This window comes from Nannospalax galili, unplaced genomic scaffold (assembly GCF_000622305.1).
Source record: "Nannospalax galili isolate Female #2095 unplaced genomic scaffold, S.galili_v1.0 scaffold381, whole genome shotgun sequence".
Lineage (NCBI taxonomy): Eukaryota > Metazoa > Chordata > Mammalia > Rodentia > Spalacidae > Nannospalax > Nannospalax galili.
In genome coordinates, this window is record NW_008347312.1 from 3,791,699 (window position 1) to 3,818,471 (window position 26,773).

Here is a 26,773-nt window from a genome sequence, read left to right on the forward strand (position 1 = left end):
AAGAGAGAAGGGAAAAGACACCAGGGACAACACGACTTGGGGATGGGGAGGGAATGCTAAAAGATGGGAGGGAGGGAGGGAGGGAGGGACGGGCATAGGTCAAGTTATGAATTACTGTCACAAAACTGCCTCCTGGTCCCCTGGCAAGAAACAGTGTTAGGAGTAGGGGGAGGAGGGGTGAAATGAGACAGCCCAAGCTGCTGCTTAAGCTTGTGTGAGCGAGCAGGCTCCTTGCAGCAGAGCTTGGGGGTTACAGGAGGCAAAAGGAACCTGCCGCTACGGGTGCCGCACAACAGAACACACCATCACGCTCACTCACACACCATCGCGCTCACTCACACGACAAGAGAAGTCTGTTGTCATCTGCCTGTCCCAGTACAGCCTCCTGGGAATTTCAAATTGATTGGCAAGAAACTTAATGCCAGCATCGCTTGGGGACAGACTAAAGCGTCTGAGCAGTTGCTACTATTGATTTATCTGACATTATTCTTTTAGACATACAAAGTTTTGAAAGCAATTCGCTTCTTGGAAAGAAGGGCATACAGGGAAACAGAATGATGCGGAGCAGCAGAGAAGGAACCGTGAGGAAGTCCGGCCAAGGCCATCTCTGTACATTGCAATGGCTTGCCCAAAGTCGGAAAGGCCCCATTTGCAAACCCCGTCATGCTTTTGCATCAGATCTTCAAATGCATTCCTTTTAACACACTAAAATTTGAGGCCTTATCGGTTTTCAACAAATCTTGAGTTGATTAAAACCTTCTTAGAGCAGTTCAGGGGCAGAATGGCACCCCAAACGCAGGTGGTATGCCCTTACCTGGCAAGGCACCTCGGCTGTCCACACACATGGAGTAGATGCGCTCATAGACCAGCTTTCCTGGGAAAAAAGACAGATGGTATTGGCATCACACGAGCCAAGAGCAAACACTAAATAAACATGGCTAATTAGAGCAGGAAAATGGCACCTCACAGGCAGGCATCAACTTGTGAGAGCATGCTGCCACCTAGCGGGATACATTGTAAAGCCACTATGTTCTGAAATTTTTGGTTAATTTTGGTGGAAAGCGGGATTTCTTACTCTAGGTGGTAAGAGGAAGAGAGTCTACTTTGCCTCAGTCTTGACTGGAACTCGGGGCCAGAGCAGCCTCAGATGTCCTCACACACTCAATACAAAGTACTCTACATTTGACTCTAGCTCCAGCCGTGCCTAGTTTATGCAGTGGCTGCAAATGAGCAGCCTGTGGTCAGAACTCAGCCAATGAGACCAGGTACGTGCAGCCTACACCTCAAGGCCCACAAAACACCTTAATACTTTTAAAATTAGTTACCCTTGGGTAAAATCTTGCTGAATTCAAGTGAAAACTGCTTCTCCCCCTAAGATGTGCTCAAATGTGCCATCAGCACTACAGGCTACCACACAGCTGGAAAACAGCAGCTGCCCCTTCCAATGGTGGCCGTGGTCTCCACAGCCCTCCTACTCACAGCAATGGCCTGGGACTGAACATTCCACAGGGAGTACACTCCCCTGTAACAGGACAGTGGCCACAGGCCATAGTAAGGTAATGGACGTGGCTATGGCCCAATGAAGTTCTTGATTGGGATGTAGCTCAGTTGGTAGTAGACACCTATTCCTCATTCTCTGGGCAACAGCAGCATCTATTTCTTTGTTTTGTTTTTGTTTTGGAGAAGGGTATCAACCCAGGTCTGGAAAGTCAGCCAATCTCATCCCCAAATACCATAACCAGTTCACGGAGTGGCATAATGATCCAAGCCAGGTTGGTAAGGTAGACTTCCAGGATCTTTTTTGGACTCCTTCCTTGCTCTAGGACCACCAGCAGTAAAACTGACAGAAGCAGGGGAGTCCCTGGGAAGCTTAAGAATAAAGTCATCCTAAAAGAAAGAACTAGAAAAAGGCAAAGTCCCAATGATAGAGTTTCTAGACCTGCTGTTCCTGAGACAGAAGCAACTCTTGCATTTTAGCATGAGCCAATAAACACCTGCTTTCCAGGTTGGCAACCCCTGCTGTCACTTGGTTAAGAAAGGACACTCGGGGCCGGAGAGATGGCTCAGCAGTTAAGAACACTGGTTGTTCTTGCAGAAGACCTGGGTTCAAATCCCAGCACCCACATGGCAGCTAACAACTGTCTATAACTCCAGTGCCAGGGGATCCAATAGCCTCTTCTGACCTCCTCGGTCATTGTACAACATGGATGCTCTTACCTACATGCAAGCAATACACACACATAAAATAAAAATAATAAAATTTTTTAAAAAAGAAAGGACAAGCTGGGTGTGATGGCACACGCCTTTAATCCCAGCACTCGGGAGGCAGAGGCAAGCGGATCTTTGTGAGTTCAAGGCCAGCCTGGTCTACATAGTGAGTTCCAGGACGGCTGGGGCAACAGGGAGACCCTGTCTCAAAAAGAGCCCCCCACCCCTCCCAAAAAAGACCACTCTCAGGTCCCTGGTTTCACAGACAGACCTAATATCTGACTGATATTTTGTTTTCTGATGTATCAGATATTTTGAGGGGTTGCAGACAAAACTGGCTGGGTTGGAGCCCACAGGGCCCTTCTGTATGAGATGGTGAATGCCTCTAGTATGACCTCCAGTTCTTAGAAGGCAATATTTGCAGGTACCTTTGAGGCATCTCCATGGGAACCATCACATGTAGCCTGGGGTGCTGCCTGTCCCTGGCAAACTGCTATTGGCAAGATGCTCTGGCTCAACCAACCGTGTCCTCCCCATCTAGAACTTTCTATTGAGCTGCAAAAGATCGCTCAGAAAAAAGAGATCTCTGCCTGCAGTGAGAATTGTAGGACTAGGGCGGCCCTAACAACACAGAAAGACTTCACAGGTGCTACAACCACCACCCAAGCAGGACAGAACTGTGGTGACAGAGAAAACCAGGCAAGTTGAGGGAGCTTCAGGAGGCCAGGAGGAAGGCCCTGGTGACTGGGTGTGGGATTAGCGACACAGGGAGTACACCCAGGTTTCCAGCTGAGGAACATGAGTATGTGGCAGTGGCAATGCCTGAAACACAGACACCCCAGGGCAGAGAAAGTTCTGACAAGAGAGGCCATGTTCCCTCTACAGTATGGATCTTAGGTATCTCCTAAGGCCCATGTGTGAAAGCTGAGGATCCCGCATAGTGTTCTTGGGAGGACCTTTAAGAGGTAGGGCCTAGTGGGAGGTCTTTAAGCCACTGAGAGCATGCCCTTCCTTACCCTTTTGCTTCTTGCTTATGAGGTGAGTGGACAAGTCCCACCACACATTCCTGCCAGGATGTGCTACCTCAACACGGGCCCAAATCATGGTGGGGAACCTCCAAAACCCTAAGCCCAAATAATCCTTTCCTCCTTCTAAGTTGATGGTCCCAAGTATTTGGTTACAGTGACAGAAAACTGACAAATACGTTCAGCTCCAAACAACAGAGCTCAGGTGTTACTAAGGTGAAGATGAACCAGAGCTTAGCCAGGACACATGCTCCCAAACCTGCCCACTTTGTTCACTTTATCAGCCTATCTGAAGATTAGACAACATAGAGTACAAGATCTTTGCAAAACATTTTATGCGAGGAGAACGTCTAATGTTCTATAACACAATAGGACAATGGCAGTTGACAACTGATAATTCAAAACAGCTAGCTCAGACCATTTTGAATGTTCCCAACACAAAAAAGTGATAAATGTGGTGCTAGATTTGCCAGTGACCCTGACATGACCATCATACTGTGCACCTGTGCTGAAATGCTACATTATGTCCTACAGTGATGGACAATTACTACGTATCAATCAAAAATAAAAATGTAACAGGCTACTTTGCATACTGAAAATATGTATAACATACATGATGTTATACATTATATATAAAATCTTTTGAACTGCCTTTAAAACAGAAAAAAAATTTAAAAATGAAAGATGAAAAAATATATGAACAAAATAACAGTACCCTCACAGGGCACATCTGGTCCCTCATAACTTTTGGAACAGCGGAAGTCACAGCAGAACTCAAACAGCTGTTCCAGTCACTTCCTAACAAAATGGCATTTCCTAGATATACAATGGCTATGGTACTTACCGAATGTATCAAGGATGTCGGTGATAAGGACAAATTTGCTTGGGTAGAACTGAATAACGCTTGTGTCTGACAGCAGCTTTGAACACTAGAAAGAAAACAGGAAAGAACATTCATCCAGCACATCTGCCTGGGTGGGGACCCTCTTGGGCTGGGAAATGAATGAGTTTTACAAACAAATGAACAGCCTTAGGATATGCCAAAGTCTGTGTGAAGCCTGAGGAACAAAATGATAAGAAAGAGCAGCACTGTGGTTGGGGGGTGGGGTGCAGGTGTGAGCGCACACACGTGCCAGCCTAGCCAAAACTGTGAGCTGTAAGAAAGAGCAGCACTGTGGTTGGGGGGGGGGCGGGGTGCAGGTGTGAGCGCACACACGTGCCAGCCTAGCCAAAACTGTGAGCTTCGGGTTCACTGAGAGACCCAGTCTCAAAAATAAGGTGGAGAGTGATACAGGAAGATTCCCAACACCCGCTTCCAGCCTCTGCATGTGCGCGCACACATGCAAACACACACAAGTGCACCAAAAGATAAAGAAATGATTTGGACATTGAAGAAAAGGTCCTTTAAGATGCACTTCTGGCATGTGAGGATGCACACAATGGTCAGCACATCCAGCCCACTGTGACTGGTGGATGCGTATTTTCACTTTGGCTCTGTTACCCAGTATCTAAACTGAAAGAGTCTCTGAATTTCTCCTCAGCACACTACGCCTATATGTAAACTACGTTTCAGATTTGTGAAGCATCTGCTCACAGCCCTAATGTTCAAGGGGCAGGGGAGATGTAAGCTGTTAAAATCACCATGCTGACACAGATGCTGCATCTGGATGTGTAGGGAATTTCATTTCCTGACACCTTGCTTTGTGATCTTCATCTGCTCTTTATGAGCATTCCAACTTAAACAACAGCCCCTGAGGATTTCAGAGGTAGGGGAAAAAAAAACCCACAAACAACCCAGAATGCCAGAGACTGGAGTCCATAGACTTCCTACCCACCACCTGCCTTGTAGGGCCTCACGGAGAAGAGTGACTGCCCACGGTGAGGCAATTTCAAATGAAACTCAGCTGGAACTTCCCAGACAGCTGTGTGCTGATTTCTTCCGGAGCTGGTTTCACAGAACGTATATTTTAGAAAAGATAACAGGAAACAGAAACTTTTTAATCTAATGTTAAAGTCATAATAATTATTTGAACTAGAACTGCCTTATAAATCACTATTTTGAAGATACCATGGTTTTTAAGACTTAGGTACTATTTTCCCAAGACTTGTGTGATAAGAACTAGGTATCCTGGGAAGAGTGCTAAAAATACAGACTCTCCAAGGGGCTGCTTGGGAGATGGCTCAGTCAGTAGAGTGCTTGGCATGCAAGCATGGGGACCTGAGTTTGGATCTCCAGGAGTCCTGTAAAAAGCCAGGCATGGTCGCATGCATCTGTGATCCCAGTACTGGGTAGGGCAGAGCCTGCTGACCAGTCAGTGTAGCTGAATACATGAGCTCCAAGTTCAGTAAAGAGACTCTGTCTCTGAAAATATGGGGGACAGCAAGTGAGGAGACACCCAACATCGACCTCTGACCTCCACAAGCACACACATGCACCTGCACCAATATACTAGGTAAGCGTTATTTTTAACAAGAACTCTGTGTGACTGTTACACTAAAAAAAAAGAAAAAGCTTGCAGACACTAGGTTGGTGATGTCCACAGCCCACGGTATATCCAATGGCAGACGCACGTTACAAACCTGCCACCCACAACTTCAAAATCATCTTTGAATTTAAGGAACAAACACCTCCCCAACCCCAACCTCCGAATGTGATGGCACTGGCAGCTTGGACATCAAGGTTTCCTAAAGCTTCAAGGTTTGTTCCCAGGGGCGGCCAAGGTTGAGACACATTGCCATGAACATCCACTGGATGACCAACAGACATGTTACTGTGCCTGAGATACTTGCAATTAAATTGCCAACATTGCTGGGAAAATACTAAAAGGTTAGTGGGTTTTGTTTTCAACGAAGTAGGACACTAACCATATTCTGGTATGCTAGGAAACTAGCAGCTTCTAAAATTATGATTTTTAAAAACCATTTGAAGAACTGCGGAGATGGATTAATCAGTAAAGTATGTACTGCACAAGCGTAAAGTCCTGAACTTGATCCCCAGAACCAATAGAGAAATGCTTGGCACAGTGGTGTGCACTTGCAATCTAAGCCCTGGGGAGGTAAAGACAGGTTGATCCCTGGGTCTCACTGGCCAGCCAGGCTAGCAAATCAGTGAGCCCCAGGTTGGTGAGGGCTCCTATCTCAAAATATAAAAGCAAAAACAAAATAAAAAGCCAAGGCATACAGCACCTGAGCGATGCTACCTGTGGCTGACTTCTGGCCTCCATGCATACATTCATGTGCGTGCGTACCCCTCTGCACATGCATCCACATGAACATGCACATGCAAATACAAACACAAATTTTAATAAGCAGAACAATGTATAAGTTAAAAACCAGCAGGCAGGCAGGCAGGCAGGAAGGAAGGAACAAAGGAACGAAGGAATGAAGGAAGGAACGAAGGAAGGAAGGAACATTACACAGACTGAAAACATTTTAAAACTCAGCAGAATACAAATACCACAACAGTAAAATGTGTGAGACATCAACAGAAGATATATTACAGAGCGGGAAGCCCAGTGGCCTGCGAGCACGTGACAAGCTGCTCCACTTTACTAGCAACTGGGAATTACAAATTAAAACCACAATAAACGCGAATTTTATTGCCTCCTAAAGTGGCAAACTAAAACAGCGTGCTAACACCCACAGTGCGAGAATGTTGCACAGTGCCGACTCTCCCACACCACTGCCACTCCAAGTGCGTGGGCACGGCTGCTGGGGTTGAGAAGACCTCGGTGGGACCTTACACGTGCAGGGGCACTCCGGCAGCATCAGTCATTCTAAAGCACACAACCAGGGAAAGCACCTGCTGCCACTGGAGATGGTGTGAAGGCTGGTCAACCTACACTTGGTGGGATCCCTGTCAGACTTCAGAAGGCTTTTATTTCCCCCTACAGAAATTGACAACCTGATCCCTAAATCCATACAGAAATGGAATGAACCAGAATGAACAAAATGATTTTGAAAAAGAACAAAAACTAGTGCTGGGGAAATGGTAAAACCCTTCTTCCAAATCAAACAAGCAAAAGGAACATGTAGGGACAGGTAAGGTGCTGCAGCTTAGTGGTAGAGAGCTTGCCTCAGATGTGGGGACAGGTAAATGTTTGCGGTGAAAGAAAGCTTCCCTCACATGTGCAAAATCCTGGCTTCAATCCCTAGCACTAAATAAAAAAACAAACTAAAGGTCAGGCGTGGTGGCACACAGCTTTAGGCACAGCGCTTAGGAGGCAGAGGCAAGCGGATCTCTGTGAGTTTGAGGCCAGACAACTACATAGAGTTCCAGACAGCTGGGACTACAGGGAGACCCTGTCTCAAAAAGACAAAGCAAAAACCAAACAAATAGTACATGTACACATACGCACATGAAAAATTGTTATAGTTCAACAAGAGGATGAGCCATAACCATGTAATGAAAGACACTGACACGGTCAGTGAGGACAAAGGCATCATCATTGGAGCTACAAAAGCAGACCTGCGATGAGACACCGCCCTAAGCCCTGAGAACCCAAGCTGGTTCTTTTAAAAAGAGGGAGAAAGCTGGGCATGTGGGAGGCAGGGGCAGGGGGATCTATGCAAGTTCAAGGCCAGCCTGGTTTACATAGTGAGTTCCAGGCCGGCTGGGGCTAGAGAGAGACCCCATCTCAAAAAGAGCGAAGAAAAAAAAAAAAAAAGGGTGGAGAAGGGTTAGGAGATGGCTCAGTGGGTAAAGAGCTTGCCACAGAAGGGAGCACCGGAGCCTCTGAATCCGAACGTGCTTATAACCCCAGCACTCGAGTCTACAGAGATGGGGAGAAAGGAGAAAACCCGAATATGGCTGAGCAGGCACAAGAAGAGACCCTGTCAAGGTAGAAGGTGAAGATCCAGACACAGAGTTGTCTTCTGACCTCCACACGTGTGCTATGGCACACACAAGACAAGAAAGCGCAGCAGACCATGAAGGGATTGGCATCTTTATGTACCACTGATACGTGCGTAAGTGGTGCAGCTATTTTTGAAAGCAGTCTGGCTGTTTCTCAATAAGCAAAATAGAAATCCACCATCTGACTCAGTAGTTCCATTCCCAGGAATCTACCCTGGAGACATGTTACAGCCGCACAAACAAACCAGTATGCAAGTCGTGCTGTGGTGACATTATTTACAATGAGAACAGATCCAACTGAACATCATCAACTGTTGACTGATACACAGAATGCAGTTACACATGCCATACAATACAGCAGTAAAAGGGAACACAGCATCTATACACAGCACAATCCAGATGTGTCCCAGGGACCTGGTTCCTCCAAAGTGTGGAGACTGACAGACTGACCGCAGAGAATTAGCCACGGAGGGAGGGGCTTCTGGGCACCATCTTGGGACGGAAGTTGCAAACGGCGTGCAGCAGCTGCGGTCACGGAGAGAAAGATAAAGATGGCCCAGGCCAGGTGTCTCACCCATGGGGACACAAGAGGGAGCATTTACCACGTGGGGGGCAAAAGTTAATGGAGACTGTGGGCAGGCACAGAAGCAATCTGGACCAGCAGGCTGAGCCACACAGAGCTGGGTGCTGGGTGTCAGGTGTTCATTTCTTTTAAGTTCCTCCATCTCCCCCCTCCCTACCCAAGATATAAAATGAAAAATTCACATAAAGATATGTTATATGGTTTGTCTGATAACACAAGAGACCCTGAGAGAACTCAGGCGACACCAGATGAACTTCAAAATGTTCAGCTAAGTGAAAAAAACAAATGGGAAAGATTATGTGCACCATGAGCCCACACAATAAAATGTCTAGGAGAGACATGAATACAGGCGGAAGACAGGCCTGTGGTATTCTGTGCAGAACGTGGCCGGGTCTGATTGCACACAGGCTCAAGGGAACTAGGGTGACGAAAATGTTCTAAAACTGGATTGTGTGGGATACTTACATAACTATAAATTTAGTACAATCATTGTATTTCTTTTGTTTGAGGAGATAGGGTCTTAATATGCAGCCCAGGCTGATCTCGAACTTGCTATTCTCCAGGTCCAGTCTCCCCAATGCTGGAATTAGAGGCTTGCAGCAGTATGCTGGGTCCAAAGTCATGGGCGCATATGCTTACAGTGTGGGGAAGCTGGAAGTTTCAGGCCTGGGGATGGAGCTCAGGTTCTCCAGCATGCTAGGCAAATAAATGCACTACCAAAACCAAAATGCCCGCCGCAGAGCCCACAAGGGGTCCTTGCTCACTTGCCTACAAGCCAGGCCTTTATCTTACAGTAGCCTCCAAAAGCAAGCAAAACTTTGGTTCGGCAGATAAGGAGTCAATCAGATACTGCTTAATGCCTTCCTCCAAGTCAAATGGCCTCCGTGGAGTCACACTGCTGTTGCTATTGTGTGGTGCAGATACCTGCAGCTAGCTGAACTTGAGGATTCTGAGATCTGATTACTGGTGCTGGCGACTTGCAGGCAGGATGAGGCCCTTCCTCTGGAAGGATTCCCTTTGTAAACAACAGACAGAAGAGACACCAGCAAAGACCACCCTGTCACACACGGAATCATCTTTCAAACACTTCCAAGAGCTATGTGCAAACACTCCTAGCTCAGTCAACCTCTCTTACAAGAAACAAGGGTGGAGGTGCCTAGAGAAATGGCTCACCAGTTAAGAGCACTGGCTGCTCTTCCAAAAGACTCAGGTTTGGTTCCCAGCACCCACAATGCAGCTAAGTAAGCACTCTACCAACTAAGCTACATTGCCAGCCTCTGACTCTAGCACTTTTTGCCAAGATTGGAAGGTCTTTAGGGCCAAAGAGTATAATAAAACCTTTTCGTGAAGCTGGAGAAATGGCTGAGTAGTTAAGAGCTCTTGGCTCACAATCACCTGTAACCCCAGTTCCAGGAGATGTGACACCATCTTCTGGCCTCCAGGAGATCTAACACCATCTCCTGGCCATGGGCATGCTTACACACACACACACACACACACACACACACATATAAAAATAAATCTTAAAAAAAAAACTTTTGGGGGCTGGAGAGACAGCTCAGCGGTTAAGAGCGCTGGCTGCTCTTGCAGAGGACTCAGGTTTGCTTCCCAGCATCCACATGGTGGCTAACTGACCCTAACTCCAGTTCCAGGGGTTCAACACCCTCTGCTGACCTCTGTGGGCATTACACAACATGGGTGCACTTACATACATGCAGGCAATATACTCATACACATAAAATAAAAATAATAAAAATTAAAAAAAAAAAAAAAAAAACCATTTACTTACAGGACCAAAAGCCATCAGTAGATCAACAAATTAATCAACTAAGAGGATTTGCTAAAAGCACTTCACCTAACAGTATGAATGTGCTTTCCTTATCATATAATTATGTCTTTAAAATGTGTATCAGCGACACACACACCACTAATCCCAAAGATTCCAAGCCAATGAACCTGGTTGGGGCACAAATCATGACTGTGTTAGCAGCTGTCTCAGGGCAGTGTACTGCACAGCCCCAGGGGTACCATTAAGTCTGTAATCTACAGCCACAGCACTTCCTGGAATCACGCACAACCTGCGCAGCTGTACACAGTAGGCCTGGGATTAGTCACGTCATAAAAACATTCATAACCATAGGTTTTTAAAGGAAATCTATGAAAATTTATCTGAAATAAATAAGTGGGTGTAAGACCCCAAGGTAGGCCTCAGAAGAACAAAATTAAGAGAAGATTTATGTAGAAAAATTCAAGGAAGGCTTAAAACCTCCTGAGGCCTGACCTGGATGACAATTTTCAGAGCCTTCACTTTCTGGTCGGAGGCCCAGGCATCCTTTAGCGACTGGTTGAGTTCCTCTATGCGGTTCACATAATCCTGCTGGGTCAAGTTCAATAGCTCCTTCTGGGATCCCTGTGGGTGGAAGGCACAAATGTGGGTACAGAAGGAAAAGGAGAAGCCCATCTGACCACCTCCTCCACACAGAGTGGCTGGGTACTAGCCTCTCAGCATTCCTCATCTGCACCCTACCCTGCACTCCAGGCCTAACAGCTCTGTCCTGCAACAGAGGATTTTCTGTCCTGAGCACAGAGGCTGAGAAGGCAGCCAGCCCACCACTAACAAGAGCTGTGATCCTGAGCTGCCACTGGATGGGACACCAGAACTCACATCCTGGGGACCTACTGTGTGCCAAGCTGGACCTACTGTGTGCCTGGCTTGGTTCTCATATAAGATGTTTTCAAAGTGTTCAGGAAAAACATGTTCTTCCTGCATCAGTGAAGCTTAAGGTTCCAATGGTCAGGGAGACATGAACACAGAGATGGATGCTTGATGGGATGGCCACAGTGGTGGCACCTGTGTTCCCAGCTATCCCAGAGGCTGCAGCAGGAGAACGCTTTAATCAGAGTTTGGGTCCAGCCTGGGCAACAGATTCTACGAAGACACAAATCATAGGTCAGGAAGCAGAATTCTTTGATTAGGCCAAGCTGGCTGGCCAGCAAACCCCACCGACCTGCCTGTCTCTGCCTCTGCAGACCTAGGACTACATGTGTGCACAAATACACCCCAGAATTTTTATGTGGGTGCTAGGGATTAAACACAGGCTGTTATGCCTGCATGCAAGCACTTCACTGACTGAGTCATCTCCCCAGCCCCAAATCTACCAATTTTTAAGAACTGGCAAACAAGCCAGGTTTTCAAAGCATACACAAGCCAATTACAGGAGTCCTGGGGCCACATCCAGCCAGCAAACCAGCCCTGTGGAAACTCTGCTGTGAGGTATGACCTCTGTGCTACGCGAGCTGCTTGTTAGGGGGTGAGTGCACTTGTGTTTTTACTGCTGGACACTGTCCCTAGATGACAGAGGGATCATTCAGGCTTCAGGAAGAGAAAAGAGACCTGTAGAAAACCCAGCTCATACCAGGCTTCTGTGTGACTGGTCACTGTGCTCTAGCATCTTCCCCTGGACTGAGTCAGGGTCCTAGGAGACCAAGCAAAGTGTGCAGTTTGGGCTTTGTCAGACTGACCATCAAGCCTGGCCTCACTTGGCAAATGGGCCAAAGGGCGCCCTGCACAACGTGCCTCGCCACATTGTGCCTCCCCTGCAGCCTGCTCACCTCCTCAAAGTCATCCAGCTCCTCCAGCCGTGTCCGAACCTTCTCTGACATGGCAGATGCCGAGGCCCCAGCTCTGCCTACACAGGAGAGACTTAGGTCACACAGGCACTGTCCTGCACCAGTGCCCAGCATGGAAGGCCTCTTTCACACCAGATCACCACGAACAAAGTTGCCAGGAAACTTCACCTCAGAACATGCTAAGACTGTGAAAGCCACTTCCCCATGTGGCTGAAGCTTTCCCCACCCAGCAGCTGCTCCTAGAAACAGCGCAGGTGGTCCTAGAAAGGTGAACCCCACATACAGCCTAGCTCTAGGTTCATTGAAAGACAGAGTAGGACACCTAATGTTCTCCCCTGGCCTGCCTCCTCCGGGCCTCTGCATAGTGATGTACAGGAAGCACACTACACACACACACACACACACACACACACACACACACACGGACCATGTACATACACATACTCCCCCCTGCACACACACAAATATGACCTTATGGAGAACATTCCAGATTCAAACTATAACTATGATAAGTAGGATTCTAAATAATTTACCTATTTTAGCTTGTTTCTACTTTTTCCCAGTCATGAGGACTCCATCTCTGTGCCCTTAGGGGTTGGATTTTTTTGTTTTGAGACCAGGTGTCACATAACCCAAGCTAGCCTTGAATTTTCTATGTAGCTGAGGATGACCTCGAACTTAAAACCCTCCTGTCTATACCTCCAAGTGTCTAAGGACCAAAGGCCAGTAAGACTGAGCACGTGACCCCTCTCCAGTACCTCTGCTTTTTCCCAAGGGTCAAAGATCAAGACAAAGGAAAGAGCCTAAAGGGCTGGGGAATGGCTCAGACAGTCACGTGTATGCGACACAAACATGAGGACCCAACTTAGAATCCCTGGGGCTTGTTGGCCAGCCAGTCTCGCTCAATCAGTGAGCTCAAAGTTCAGTGAGAGACCCTGTCTCAAGAAATACGGTGGAAAATGAGAAAGATACCCAGTGTCAACCTCTGGCCTCCACAAGCACATATGTGCATGCACATTTACAAACACAGGGTCCACAGCATCCCTAGCTGGTTCCTACAGGTCGACCAGGAAGCCTGTCTTTTCCTCCTGAGAAAAGCTTTAGTCTTTCTTTATTAATGTTCTAAGTATGTATTTTTGTCCTACATCTAGACACAATCTACAGCCTTCAAGTGCATTTAAACACCATGACTGCTGCATAATACAAACTTCCTTGGTGAATGGTATTAAGACACGGTTTCCCAATTAAAACAACAAGCACTCGTCTTACCTTTTTCTGATCCCATAAACAGATTCTGCAGAGACAAAGAACAATGACAAACAATGATTTTTGGTTTTTTGTTACTTTTTGTTTGAGACAGGTCTCCCTGTAGCCCTAGCTGGCTTAGAACTTGCTATTTAGACCAGGCTGGCCTCAGTCTTGATCTCACAAAGATCCCCCTGCCTCTGCCTCCAAGAGCTGAGATTAGTGTGTGCCACCATGCTCGGCTTGATTTTTTTTTTTTTTAAATCTAAGGCGATATGGTCATGGTTTGCCAACAAAGCCAGTTATATCACCAAATGAAAGACTGAGTATATATTCAAGGAAGGAAGATGTGGGCTACTAGAAAATAATATAAAGATCCAAATTTTAATTCACATTGGAGCTCTGCAATTCAGTCAACAAAGAGTAAAAATTTTGATATGCCAGCAGCACAATATAATAGACCCATTCTGAGTGTCCTTGAATCAGTTTCAAGGCTTCTGCCTCTGAGGGCTGAAGAGCCCTACTTTGTAGGGTATAGCTTGTGCACTGTGGGGTTTTGTAGCCTCTCTGGCTTCTACCCATTACATGCTAAGAGCACCCCCAGAATTGTGACAAGCAAAAAGAACTTGACTTTCCAAACAACCCTTACTTAAAATGACTGCTGATTAAGAATTACTTCCTATCCGGGCGTGGTAGTGCACGCCTTTAATCCCAGCACTGGGAGGCAGAGGCAGGCAGATCTCTGTGAGTTCAAGGCCAGCCTGGTCTACATAGTGAGTTCTACAACAGCTGGGGCTACAGGGAGACCCTGTCTCAAAAAGACCAAAAAAAATAAAAAATAAATAAATAAATTTAACAATAAATAAATAAATAAATAAAATAATTACTTTCTGCCAGGTGTGGTGGCACACACCTTTAATTCCAGCACTTGGGAAGCAGAGGCAGGTGGATCTTTGTGAGTTCGAAGGCCAAGATCATCCTGGTCTATATAGCAAGTTCCAGGCCAGCTAGGGATACAGGGAGACCCTGTCTCTAAAAGAACAGCAACAACAAAAAGAACTACTTCCTGGGGCTGGAGCGATGGCTCAGTGGTTAAGACTGAGCTGCTCTTGCCGAGGAACGGGGTTCAATTCCCAGCACCCACATGGCAGCTAGCAACCATCTCTAACTCCAGTTCCAGGGGATCCAATGCCTTCTTCTGACCTCTGCAGGCATTGCACAACACAGGTGCACTAACATACATGCAGACAAAATACACACAAAAAATAAAAATAGTTAAAAAAAAAAGAAAAAAAAGAATTACTTCTCTATGCATTCAGAGAAAACAGGAGAAAAACAATTTGCATAGTTGAGCAGTTCTGCAGTCATCCTGCTTAGTACACCCTGTGGAAGAGGAAGGGAAGAGACGACGTGGGGCAGAGCTTCTCAGTAGCTACCTTTTTTACCCATCACAGCCCCAACAAACAGGTGCATGAAGCTATACTGCTCAGCCTCCCTTACAGCTATGTGCTGTTCATGACCACCTCCAAGACCAGTGGAACTGGAGGTGCTAGAGAGCCTCCAGGAGGCCTCCCGAGATAGGAGGGGCTACACTGTTCTTTCCTTCTTCTATCAACTTGGGCATGAGGCAACACTAGAAACAGCAGAGCAGCAAAAGAGAAAGAACTGGATGGACCTTGGAGCTACCACCCCAGCCATGGACCCCCGCCTCTGGCCCCCTCCTCACAGTAAGGCCTTTCCCAATGGGAGTAACTTGCTCAGGGCGAGGGAAGGCACACACCCTAGGCACAGCCAATTACTTCACCCACCAGCCACTCTAAGCAAGAATGAGCTTCTTCTGGCTCCAAGAGGAAACCCAGTCAAGTGAGACACATGGAGGGAGCAGCACCCCGTCTTCTTCCCCTGAGGTGCTCTCTTCATAACTCACCCTTCCCCAAGGGGTCTACATTCCCAGTTCTTCCTCTGAACTCTGCCACAACTCTGACTCTTTTTTAAAAAAATATTTTATTTATTATTTTTATTTTATGTGTATGAGTGTATTGCCTGCATGTAAGTGAGTGCACTCATGCAGTGCAATGCCTTGGAGGTCAGAAGAGGGCTTCAGATTCCCCTGGAACTGGAGTTAAGGACGGCTCACAGACGTCATGTAATGCCTTGGAGGTCAGAAGAGGGCTTTGGATTCCCCTGGAACTGGAGTTAAGGACGGTTCATAGCCATCATGTGGGTGCTGGAAATTGAACCCGGGTCCTCTGCAACAGCAGTCAGTGCTCTTAACCACTGCGCCATCTCTCCAGCCCCCACAACTCTAATTCTTAACATACTGCTTTTTCTTTTTTTGAGGGACTAATCAGTGCACTTTCTTCCAAGTAACACTGACATAAAAAAGAAACTTGCAGAGCCCAGGAACGGGTGCTGATCCAGACGTGGAACTGGGAACTCACAATAGACAGCTTCTCTGTGGTCGTGTACCGGGCAAGGACTTCTCCCCGCTTGTTGGCCCAAGGCTCGAAATCAGAGCCTACGATGGAGTTGTCGTCCTTGTCACGTTTCTTTCTGGAGATGTCCTGAGGGGGCAAGACAACTTCTTCAGGAGAAGCATTTTTGTCAACATCACTGGTTTCTCATGGTGCTGAGGAGGGAGCCCAGGACCTTGAGCACATTATGCAAGCGCTTTACCCCTGAGCTACACTCCAACCCCAGCAGTATCTTTTGTATTAAATGCATGAATGCCTATGAGTGCATGTGTGTGTAGAACTGAGGTCAGGCACCACCCACCTCCTTTGACCCAGGGTCTCTGATTGGCCTAGACTTCACCAATTAGACTAACCTAGCTGTCCAGCGAGCCCCAGGGATCTGTCTGTCTCTGCCTCCTAAGCCTGGAATTACAAATGAGTACTGCCATGCCCAGATTTTTCATGTGGGTTCTGGAAATCAAACTCAGGTCCTCATGCTCATGAGACATGGAGGAGGAGACAGTATCCCCCAAAGCAAGCTGGCTAGCTAGGCTAGCCAAATTCCTGAACTCTGGGTCTGAGAGACCCTTCCTCAACGTATCAATAACTAAAGTGAAGACTTCATTGTTGACTTCTGGCCTCCAAGCACCATGCACGCCCATGCACATATGCAAACACACACACGCACACACACACATATACAGAGCATATACACAGGCAAAATAAATAAAATTCTACAAAATATAAAAATAGAAGCCAGGCGTGGTGGAACACGCCTGTAGTCCCAGCACTTGGGAGGCAGAGGCAGGTGGATCTATGTGAGTTCAAGGCCAGCCTGGTCTACATACTGAGGCAGACCCTAGATGTCCTGAACTGTCACAACCAAAAACAAACAACAAAAAAAACCTATATTTATAAATATATATAAACACACTGAAAAAGAGTCCATTTTTCAATGTCTAAGTGGCAGAAAGTTAAAATGATCATTAATATCCAATGCAGGAAACAGGTAGGGCTTAGTATTGCTGGCGGGAGACCTCCCTTTCAGGATGACTTTGGTGGCAGCCCTCAGAACCACACACATCCTGCCCTCACCCAGTAGGGAGCTTCTAGGAAGTGCTCCTGCAGAGACCTCTGCACACAGGAATCACGAGGTGTGTATGCTTAAGAGACTGGTGTACTGTTAATTTCAGCAAACCCACTTAACTGTGTATACCAACAGAAGGGTGAGTTAGAGTACCAAACACCCATTCCTGAGAATATAAGGCAGCCAGGAAAAATAATAAGGTCACAATATGGAAAAGTCTTTAAATCACACTGTCAAGTAAGAAAAGAAAAAAAAAAAAATGTTGCCAAGGGGCTAGCAGCCTGGAGATGTGGTTGCCAAGCGGCTGGAGCCTGGAGATGTGGTTGCTAAGGGGCTGGGGGTCTGGAGATGTGGTTGCCAAGGGGCTGGGGCCTGGAGATGTGCTTCTGCTGATAGAGGGCTTGCCTAGCTTGCCAAAACCCAGGGCTTAAATCCCCAACACTGCATAAACTGGCCATGGTGGCTCAAATTTGTCATCCAAGCTATTGGGACGTGAAGCAGGAGGATGACAAATTCAAGCCCCCTCTCACTTTATATAGTAAGTTTGAGGCCAGTCTGGGTTATCTGAGACTCTGACTCAACAAAACAAAAAAATAAGATAAATAAATATCTGGGGGAAGAGAGTCTACAGATCCCCCAGTCCCTCTCAGGCAATGTCCTATTCTTCAAACAGAAGTCCATGGGCATCTGGATGTCACAGGCAGAATGCCCCAAGGCATTGTTTCTGCAATTTCTTAAAAAAATATTTTATTATTTTGTGTGTGTGTGTGTGTGTGTGTGTGTGTGTGTGTGTGTGTGTATGAGTGTACTGCATGCATATATGTGAGTGCACCCGTGTCATGCAATGCCACGGAGGTGAGAAGAAGGCTTTGGAGTCTCCTGGAACTGGAGTTAAGGACAGTTTGTAGCTGCTATGTGGGTGCTGGGAATCAAACCCGGGTCCTCTGCAAGAGCAGTAAGTGCTCTTAACCACTGAGCCATCTCTCCAGGCCCTGTTTCTGTAACTTTTAACCACATACCTTCATGCAGGACCCAACACCTGAGAGGCCTATTACTGGCCGGGGTGACTTACTGTGGTTGTTGCCATGGCTGCAGGGTCTGAAGTTGCTGCAAACATGGAGAGGGGGTCGGAGCCATCAAGGACGCTGCTGAGCGGGTCAACCACAGAGCTGGAGGAGGAGGAGGACGTGGATGAAGTGCTTCCTTTCCGGCTCACTTTCTTTGTCTTTGACTCAGTGACCTGTGGAGAAAGTTGTACAGTGGAGGTCACCTGGGACCCGCCCCAGTGGACACTCAAGCAGGTCCTTTCCTCTTGCTGTGGAAGTTGGATTATTAGTTGCTTGCGGCAGAGGTTTATCAACCCACGGGAGATGCTTATGTGTTGTGACAAACTGATATGACAAGGAATCAAAACTAGGGAGGAATGCAAGGCAGGAAGTAAGACTTGGGAAATGTTTACAAAGTCATTTGGGGCTTGGGGATGTAGCCTAGCATGCTCAATTCTCAGCTCCCAAAATAGTGATATTGAAGTGATCAGAGGCCACTGGACCACGACAGTTCCACAACCAAAATTTCCCAAGGGAGCAAAGCAAAACAGACCCCAATGCCCACTCAAAGCACAAATGAATGATTCAGAAACCACGGACTATCTGCTACCTACAGACAGTCAATCAGAACCAGGAAACCCTCAACTACCCTCTACCTACAGACCACCAATCAGAAACAGTCAACCAACCCCTAGAGTGGGAAGTTCTAGCCAAATCATTCCTTATCTTTTTCTTTTTCAAGATTTAAAATCTTATTTATGTGCATGAGTGGGCCTGTGTGTGAGTATGGGTCCCTGCCGAGGCCAGAAGAGGGCATTGGATACCCTGAAGGTGAAGTCAGTTGTGAGCCACCCCTTAACTTCTGAGGCATCTCTTCAGCCCCCTAACCAGTCATTTTCTTGGCTTGGTTTTTTGTCTGTTTTTTTTGTTTTGAGACACTATGGTCACTATGTAGACCAGGCTGGCCTAGAACTCACAGAGATATGCCTGCCTCTGCTTCCTGAGTGCTGAGATTAAAGACATGCAACACATCCAGCTTTACTTGGTTTTGGGAACAGTTTATGAGTTTTCCTATCATGCCTCTGCACTGGAGCCCTGGATCACTGTGGTCTGGAGCTGCTCAATTCATGACCTACTAAAGGTTCAAACAATAATCATTAAGACTTCAATGTCCCTCAGTTTATCTTTCAACAGAAGAGCCAGTCTTTAGATAATACTAACATAATAAGAATTACAGGCTTGGTCTCTGCCCCTGGACCCTTACAAAGCTCCTAAACTTTGAATCCTGGGAGATAGGAATAGTTTTTGTTCTAAGAGGCAAATTTCCATGGGCTCCTAAGTGTCCCTGGTCCCCAAGAAGACCAAGCCATGCCTAAGGAACTAGGAGCTTCTGGCCTCTCTCCCATCCTCCAGGGAGAGCAGGAGAACCAGCAATGGACTTTATAATCATCTTGACCACTGTCTGTCATGGTGAACGAGGACACATGGAGGTAGCTGGAAGGCTGGGCCTAGAGGGCAGGGAAGCTCAGGGTCTCCCCTACACTCTAATCCAGCAACAATGTCTCTGGCACCATCCTCTACAGGAGGGTTTCCCTGAGCTCTGGGCACTGTCTCAGCATATTAATGGAACCTGAGGAGTGATGGCAGAAGGAGTTAGAGGTCAGAGGCACAGGGCACAACCTGTACTTGTCCTAGGTGACTTAGGTTGGGGTGGTCTTGTGGGATAAAGCCTCTGCTGTGGGGTCTTGTGCAAGTTATCTCAGGTACAGTGAGAACTGAAGTGAATTAAGGCAGACCCCTGTCCCCCCCCCGGCCCCCACGTTATGTGTGGACTGTGAACAGAGAGGAGGACACCTGGTCTTTTCCTGTCTGGACCACCATCAGAACTGTATGGAAAGACACAGCTGGTGGCAGAGGACTGAGAACACAGAAAAAAGACTTTGTCTCCATTTTAGTAAAATGCCTGTGTTCACAGTTTGGTTTCGTTGCTTGTTTTTGAGACAGGACCTCACCAGGTAAGTCAGATTGGTCTAGAACTCACTACACAGCCCAAGTGCTGGATATCACAAGCTACCACACAAGGCTGGGTTTTGCTGGTGTTTTGAGGTAGGGTCTCTCTATGCAGCTTAGGCTGGCTCTAAGTCATGATCCTTCTGCCTCAGTTTCCTGAATGCTGGGGCTACAGATGAACACCACTACAATCTGCTTGTAACTGTGCCCACTCAGCCTTATTACTGAAAGTGAGGTCCCCAAACAAGAAGCCTGTCACCTGGAGCTCAAAGGAGACAGAGACTCTTGGACTCTATCCACCTCCAGGCCACAAGAATCTGCTTTCCTAACAAGGCCTCCACATCATCAGCCTGGCCACAGTGGTCTAGCTCATGAATCACAGCGTGGCTGGTCCTCAGTGCCCAAGGTCCGAAGACTGTGTGTTGATAATATTCAGTTAAACTCGCATCTGTCCAGGGTGTGCTTCAGTGGCAGAGCATTTGATTAGCACTGACTCCCATCTGTGAGATCCTGGGTCCAATCCACAGAACCACCAAAAAAAACCACATCACAACTGGGCATTTACGGCCCACTGGTCACTTCTCAACTACAGTGTGAGAACTCTCAGTGTAGCGCTGGCACAGACTCTGCATTATGAATAACAGAGACTTGTTTTGGTTTTTTTTTTGAGACAGGGTCTCATGTAGTCCAGGCTGGCCTTGGACTTGCTAGGCATAGCCAAAGATGACCCTGAACTTCTGATCCTCCTGCCTTCACCTCCACGTGCTGGGACGACAGGCGTGCACTAGCACACCCAGCCCTCACATGATATAAAGCTGGTGGTAGGATATATGGAGACTGTATGCAAATTTTATGGAAGTGCCTTGAGAGTCAGAGGATTTTGATGTCCACGGAGACTGAGGGCACCAAGGGACAAGAGGCAACTCTACTTGCTAATAAAAGTGCTAGCCCGGGGGCTGGAGAGATGGCTCAGTGGTTAAGAACACTGATGGCTCTTGCAGAGGACCCGGGTTCGATTCCTAGCACCCACATGCCAGCTGCGAACCTCCAGTTCCAGGGGAATCTGAAGCCCTCTTCTGACCTCTGCAGCATTGCACGACACAGGTACACTCACATACATGCAGGCACTACATTCATAATATATAAAATAAAAATAATAAAATATATTTTTTTAAAGTGCTAGCCCAGCAGAGAGGGACAAAGAGGATCCGCTTTCATTTTAACTGAACAGCCTAAGACGCTCTTCGGGAGAGCCTCACCCCTTGGTGGCTGGTGGTTTTACCGGTTCAATAGAAAGACTAGGAAGATGCAGTTTGCTGGTGCATCCAAATCAGGAGCCCTCACCCTTTGCCTACAGTGATCCCACAGTGGGAGGAAAAATGGGGGCGGGAGGCAAACATCCTACTGAGAGGGGGAAAGGACAGACTGTTGATTCAGATATGCAAAAGCCGTTGCCCCAAGCCTTGCATGTGGCCTGGGGGACCAGGTCTTCCTGTCGGGAGCTTATGCAGAACTCACAGTGATGGGCTTCAGTGGGTGGTAGTCCCCACACTCCAAGGGCACTGCCTCCAACCGGCAGGATGCCAGCTCCGCCTTGTAGTTCCTGTTCCGGGAGTGCCTATGAATGAAAAGACACTAGGTGACTCCAGGTAGATGAGCCCAAGTCGGGGGCTAGGACCCCGAACTGTTACCTAGACTCCCTTGAGCAATTTGGGCACCATTTGATACCATACTACTAGCAAGAACAACATAAAACTTATTCTATTATTTATTTATTTGATCTCACTATGTAGTCCAGCTTAACCTAAAGCTCACTAGGTACCTGAACAAGACCCTGAACTCCTGATCCTCATACCTGTACTTACTAAGCCCTTACTACCCCACCACACCCCATTTGGGTTTGCCAGGAATCAAACCCAAAACTTTTTGAGTATGCTAAGTAAGCATTCTACGAAGCTGTACCTTGGCCCAATAAAAACAATTTACATCTGTCTGGAGGTTCAAGTCCTGCCAACAGATGACGGAAGTGTGAGGTCAGACCCAGTTCAAAGGGACCTCACCAAGAGAAGTGTCTGGACCTTTGTCTTCCAGACCACTGGCCAAATCTTGGCATGGGGTCTACAGAGGGCTGTGAGGAGGCTGGGCAGCCAGGGCTTGGAGGAAACCTGCAGGAGCTGGACAGCGACAGGACTCAGGAGTTCTATAGACTGGGCTTGCAGGTATGCCAAGGGAGGGGTGGAAAGAGGCAAGGAAGCCCAGCCTGGGAATTTGCAAGAGGGAAAGCAAGAAAACAGGAGATGAGGAGCAACAGCATCAGCTCAGGGTTAGCAAAAGAATGGTAAGTGGGAGGGAAAATGAGAGAGGAGGAAGAAGCCAGACTGTGTAGAGAGGAAGGAGGAAAAGTACAGAGAAAGGAACCCCAAGACATGAAGGGCTGGAGAAAAGGCCATACACATAGCCAGAGCCTGCCCCAGTGGGAGGTGGAAGAGACATCCCAGCTGTTGTGCGGCACTTCAGCAAGAAGCCCTCAGGTGGTTACCCAGAGCCTTTGCTCAGGACTTTACCTGCTGTTTCCTCTTGGCAACTTCCTACCTGCCAGACCAATGGCCCTGGCTATGATATCCCCTCGTTTTAGTTGGAGTGAAACCCAACCTCTCTCCCCTACTGCATCCCAGCTGTAGTGCCGCTACCATCCCCATCCTCATTCCCACCCCACACCCCCACCTACTCCATGCATTCTGCCTAATTAATTTTTATTTGGGATTTTTTTTGAGACGGGGGCTTCCTGTAGCCTCAGCTGGCCTGGAACTCGCTATGTAGACCAGGCTGGCCTCAATCTGAGATCTCGTAGAGATCCACCTGTCTCTGCCTCTCCAGTGCTGGGATTAAGGGATTAAGGGTGTGTGCCCCCCATGCCTAGCCAGTCTCTCATTTTTAAAGGAACAGGAAGTCCGAGTCAGGAAACTGAAAGATGAGTATGTGCTACCACACAGAGAAATGTTTAACATCTGTCAATTAGGGAAGACCCTAAATGTTAATGGATTTGTGGGGTAATTTACATTTATTATTTATTTATTGTGTATGAGTGTTATGTAAGTGCATCCCTGTTGTACAATGTCCTCAGAGGCCAGAAGAGCATTGGATCCCCTGAACAGGAATTACAATGGTTGTTAGCTGCTATGTTGATGCTGGGATTGGAACCCAGGTCCTCTACAAGAGCAGTCAGTGCTCTTAACCCCTGAGCCATCCCTCCAGCCCCTGGTGGTAATTTAAGATAAAAATATCAAACATAAAAGTGTAGTACGGTGTGGAGCTAAACAGCATCTTCCTGGAGTCTCTCACGACAAATTCCAGTTCACTGAGCCCAGGGGCGTCTCATTTGTTGGATTCTTCAGTCTTACTGGTTCTCAAAGAGCCTCTGCTCAAGGAGCAGAAGGAAGCCTAGGGCATGGTCTAGGAGACCATCAGCATTCAATGCTGACACACCGTTTCCTGGAAATGGTCTATTAAGTGTCTGCAGGGGGCGGTAATGGGGGAAGCAAACTGCCCAACGTAAAGCCAGAAGGTCGAGCCTGATCAAGTTCAAGGTGCAGGGCCGCAACAGTCTTACATTAACTCACGCATGCATCCTTCAGTCTAAGCTAGTGGGAACCATTTGAAAGGAAAGGTCAAAAAAACACCCTCAATTCTAAGACCCAAGGTCTCCATCCTAGACAATCTCATTAACACCTGTACACCTGGCCTGAGTTCTTTACCCACATAAATCATCTGCTACAGCCTGAAGGCCACCCCCCCCCCCCCCCCACCCCCGCACAAAAAGCCCACAAGCCAATCACTTTGGCACACACTATTCCCTTCGACTTGGTGAGCTCCTATGCATCCTGCAAGACCCAGCTGAAGGCGCTCGGCAGACGGAGCTTGTGGAAGAAGAGGTGCAGACGCCGAGGGGTTCGCCCCTTCCCAGTGCCCCCAGGACCCGCGATCTCCTCCCGGGGAGAGGGAAGCCGGGGACCGCTTCCCTGGGAAAAGGGATGAAGAGGCGCTGCGGAAGGCGCAGGGAGGGGCAGGCCGCCGGGAACCTCTGCGTGCTCCCGACGGCCCCGGGTGGGGGGCAGCCCACTCCGCAGAGACCCCCAACACCACCACGGAGCCCCTCCCGAAGCCACTCGCCGGTTCCTCCTTACCAGGGAAAGACAGCCATCTTCCCAGTCACATGATCCTCTGTTCTGAGGCCGCCAGCCCTTTTCTCACACCCAGGCAAGCCCCGCCCCGCCGTGGCCGCCATGATTGTGAGGGGCAACTGCCTTCAGGCATAGTCCAGGCTTGGTCCTCCGCTGGCGCCATGATTGTAAGGGGCAAACTTCCGCCCTGAAGACCTAGGCTTCGTTGTCCACCACGATTGTGAGGGGCAACTTCCTCCCTGCTGAACGCGGGCTCGGTCGTCCGCCATGATTGTGAAGGGAAACTTCCATCCTAAAGACTCAGATTTCTTTATCCGCCATAATTGAAAGGGGCAACTTCCGCCACCCGAACGTAGGCGCGTTCGTCCGCCATGATTGTGAGGGGCAGTTGCAGCTCTGCAGAACGCAGGCTCCATGGTCCGCCGGCGCCATGATTGTGAAGGGCAGAGTTCGGGCTGGCAGTTTAGCACACCTGCGCCCTCTAGTGACAGATAAGCGTGTACACATAACACCCCTGCGGAGGAACAACCTGCAGATTTTGCAGCTAATTCTCTGTTTGGCGTGGGTCTCTGTTTCCTTGGAATGAGACACTTTGGGCATTCTCTTCTCAGGACAACCTAGGTCCGAGGATGATTAACTGCAACTGAACTGCAGTTAAACCAAATGGGGAAACTGGGGTTAACGTTTCACCCCAATCTTGACCACAAAACTTTGCTGTTCCTGGAAGATGAGTTTGAGGCCAGCCTCCTCTACACAGTGAGTTCCAAGTCAGCAGGGCTGCGTTGTGAGACCCTGTCTCAAAATAACAACAAAAAGATGTACGAATCCAATAACTGATAGTTTTCTAAATGCATTGTGTGTGTGTCTCTCTGTGTGTGTGTGTGTGTCTGTGTGTGTGTGTGTGTGTGTGTGTGTATGGTAGAGTGCTGAACTCTTTGCAAGCCCCTCTGGCTACAAACCTCTGGACTAACCACCACTGATCTCCTGGTTTTGGAAAACAGAAGCTCAAAAGCATTTGACGGCGCCCAGACCTGAGCTGGGATTCAAACATTAACTGCAGCCAGCCAGTGAAATTACTTGAGATGTTGCAAGGCAGTGTCTGCTCCTCACTTTCCCTAGAAAACCACCTTCTTAAAGAGTTTTGGAAAAGGCAATTGAGTATACTTTCTACTATGACAGAGTTATGCAGGGTCCCAGTTTCTTCCTCCGTGAAATTAGGGTAGCTTGCGGTTAGGAGAAATGAGATTATAAAATCCCTGTGTCATGGTCAGCGCTCAGCAGCACTTTATGTGGCAGGGGAAAGTATCAGGCTGTTGTCCTGTGGACTTTGTTTTCAGAGCTAGCAGCTGACTGCAATCTATGGCAGAGCAGAGCAGCTCCCTTACCTCTTGCCTGGGGAATGGTAAAATGCAGGCTCTGGGAAGGTGCATCTGATCATTTCTAGCATGGTCTAAGGAGACACTGCTGGTGGTAGCCCCTTTGCAAGAGACAGTAGCAGTTGGGGGTGGAGAGGCACCATGTAACTCAAAAGGTATGGTATGGACTGCCAGATCCAGTCCATCTTGTGTATGAAACAGATAATGGGGAGCTGGCATGAAATGGGTTAAGTTTCTGGAAGGGATGAATAACTAAAGGAGTCTCCCAACCATGGGTTGTGTGGCATCTCTCAATGTCAAGACACCAGAGTGCTGAGGGTCATGAAGCTCTGAGTGGAGAGCAGGTCTAATTGGTTTTTGTTGTTTTGAGACAGGTCTCACTCTGGAGCTTAGGCTGGCCCTGAATTCACAGTGATCCTCCTGCCATGGCCACCTGGGTGCTAAGATTGCAGACATGAGCCACTGCACCCAGATTCTAATTGTGTGTGATTGTATGCACGTGTGTATACACAGGTATGCTTGCCCATGTGTGGGCATGTGGAGGTCAGAGGTCAATGTCTGGTGTCTGTCTCTGTTGCTCTCCAACATAGTGTACTTCACTAAATCTAAGCTCACTTTCAGACTGGCTTGGCTGGCCAGCAAACCCCAAGGATCTGCCTGTCACTGTCCCACCCATAGGGTTACAGATACAAGCCCTGCTGTGTCTGGCTTTTTCCTGGGTTTTGGGGATTTAAATTCAGATGTTCGTGTTTCCACAGCAATCTCTTTACCCACTTAGCCATCTCCCATCCCAGCTTCAAATTTTTAAGGTTTTTTGAAAAACTGATACATGATAGATCAGATAACAATTCTTGCCCTTAGAGTTGTTGTTAGAGCCTAAGGATGGGATCTCAGCACATCCCAAGGGCTCCTTTATTAAGGTTTTAGACTCTACATGGGTGATTTATATGGTGCTAGGGATAGAACCCAGGGTTTGATGCAAGTTAGGCAACCACTGTACCAACTAAGCTACATCCTTAGCCCTGTTTGCTTTTAGAACTGTTTACTTGTCATTGGGGGTTGAGGGTGGCCTGG

At 47.8% G+C, this 26,773-nt stretch overlaps 1 protein-coding gene across 5 annotated transcripts in view; it reads right to left on the bottom strand.

Moving 5' to 3' along the window:
- Vps35l (VPS35 endosomal protein sorting factor like) overlaps positions 1–24,427 on the bottom strand; it is a 126,849-nt gene extending 102,422 nt beyond the window's left edge. For 2 of the 5 annotated variants that reach the window (XR_003851233.1, XM_008843876.2), the window contains exons 1-9: positions 24,327–24,427; positions 21,661–21,760; positions 18,159–18,326; positions 15,988–16,110; positions 13,571–13,595; positions 12,284–12,360; positions 10,953–11,081; positions 4,078–4,162; positions 815–874 (exon numbers count right to left, since the gene is read on the bottom strand). Coding sequence is in view for 4 of the 5 variants with exons in the window: in XM_008843876.2 (XP_008842098.1) it covers positions 815–874; positions 4,078–4,162; positions 10,953–11,081; positions 12,284–12,360; positions 13,571–13,595; positions 15,988–16,110; positions 18,159–18,326; positions 21,661–21,760; positions 24,327–24,427 (868 nt within the window). In the remaining variant the exon portion in view is untranslated. Of the gene's footprint in view, positions 1–814; positions 875–4,077; positions 4,163–10,952; positions 11,082–12,283; positions 12,361–13,570; positions 13,596–15,987; positions 16,111–18,158; positions 18,327–21,660; positions 21,761–23,990; positions 24,010–24,326 lie in introns of those variants that run through there. The other 3 variants (XM_017800819.2, XM_029568690.1, XM_029568689.1) reach the window with 2 other exon arrangements.
- Positions 24,428–26,773: the final 2,346 nt, after the last annotated feature.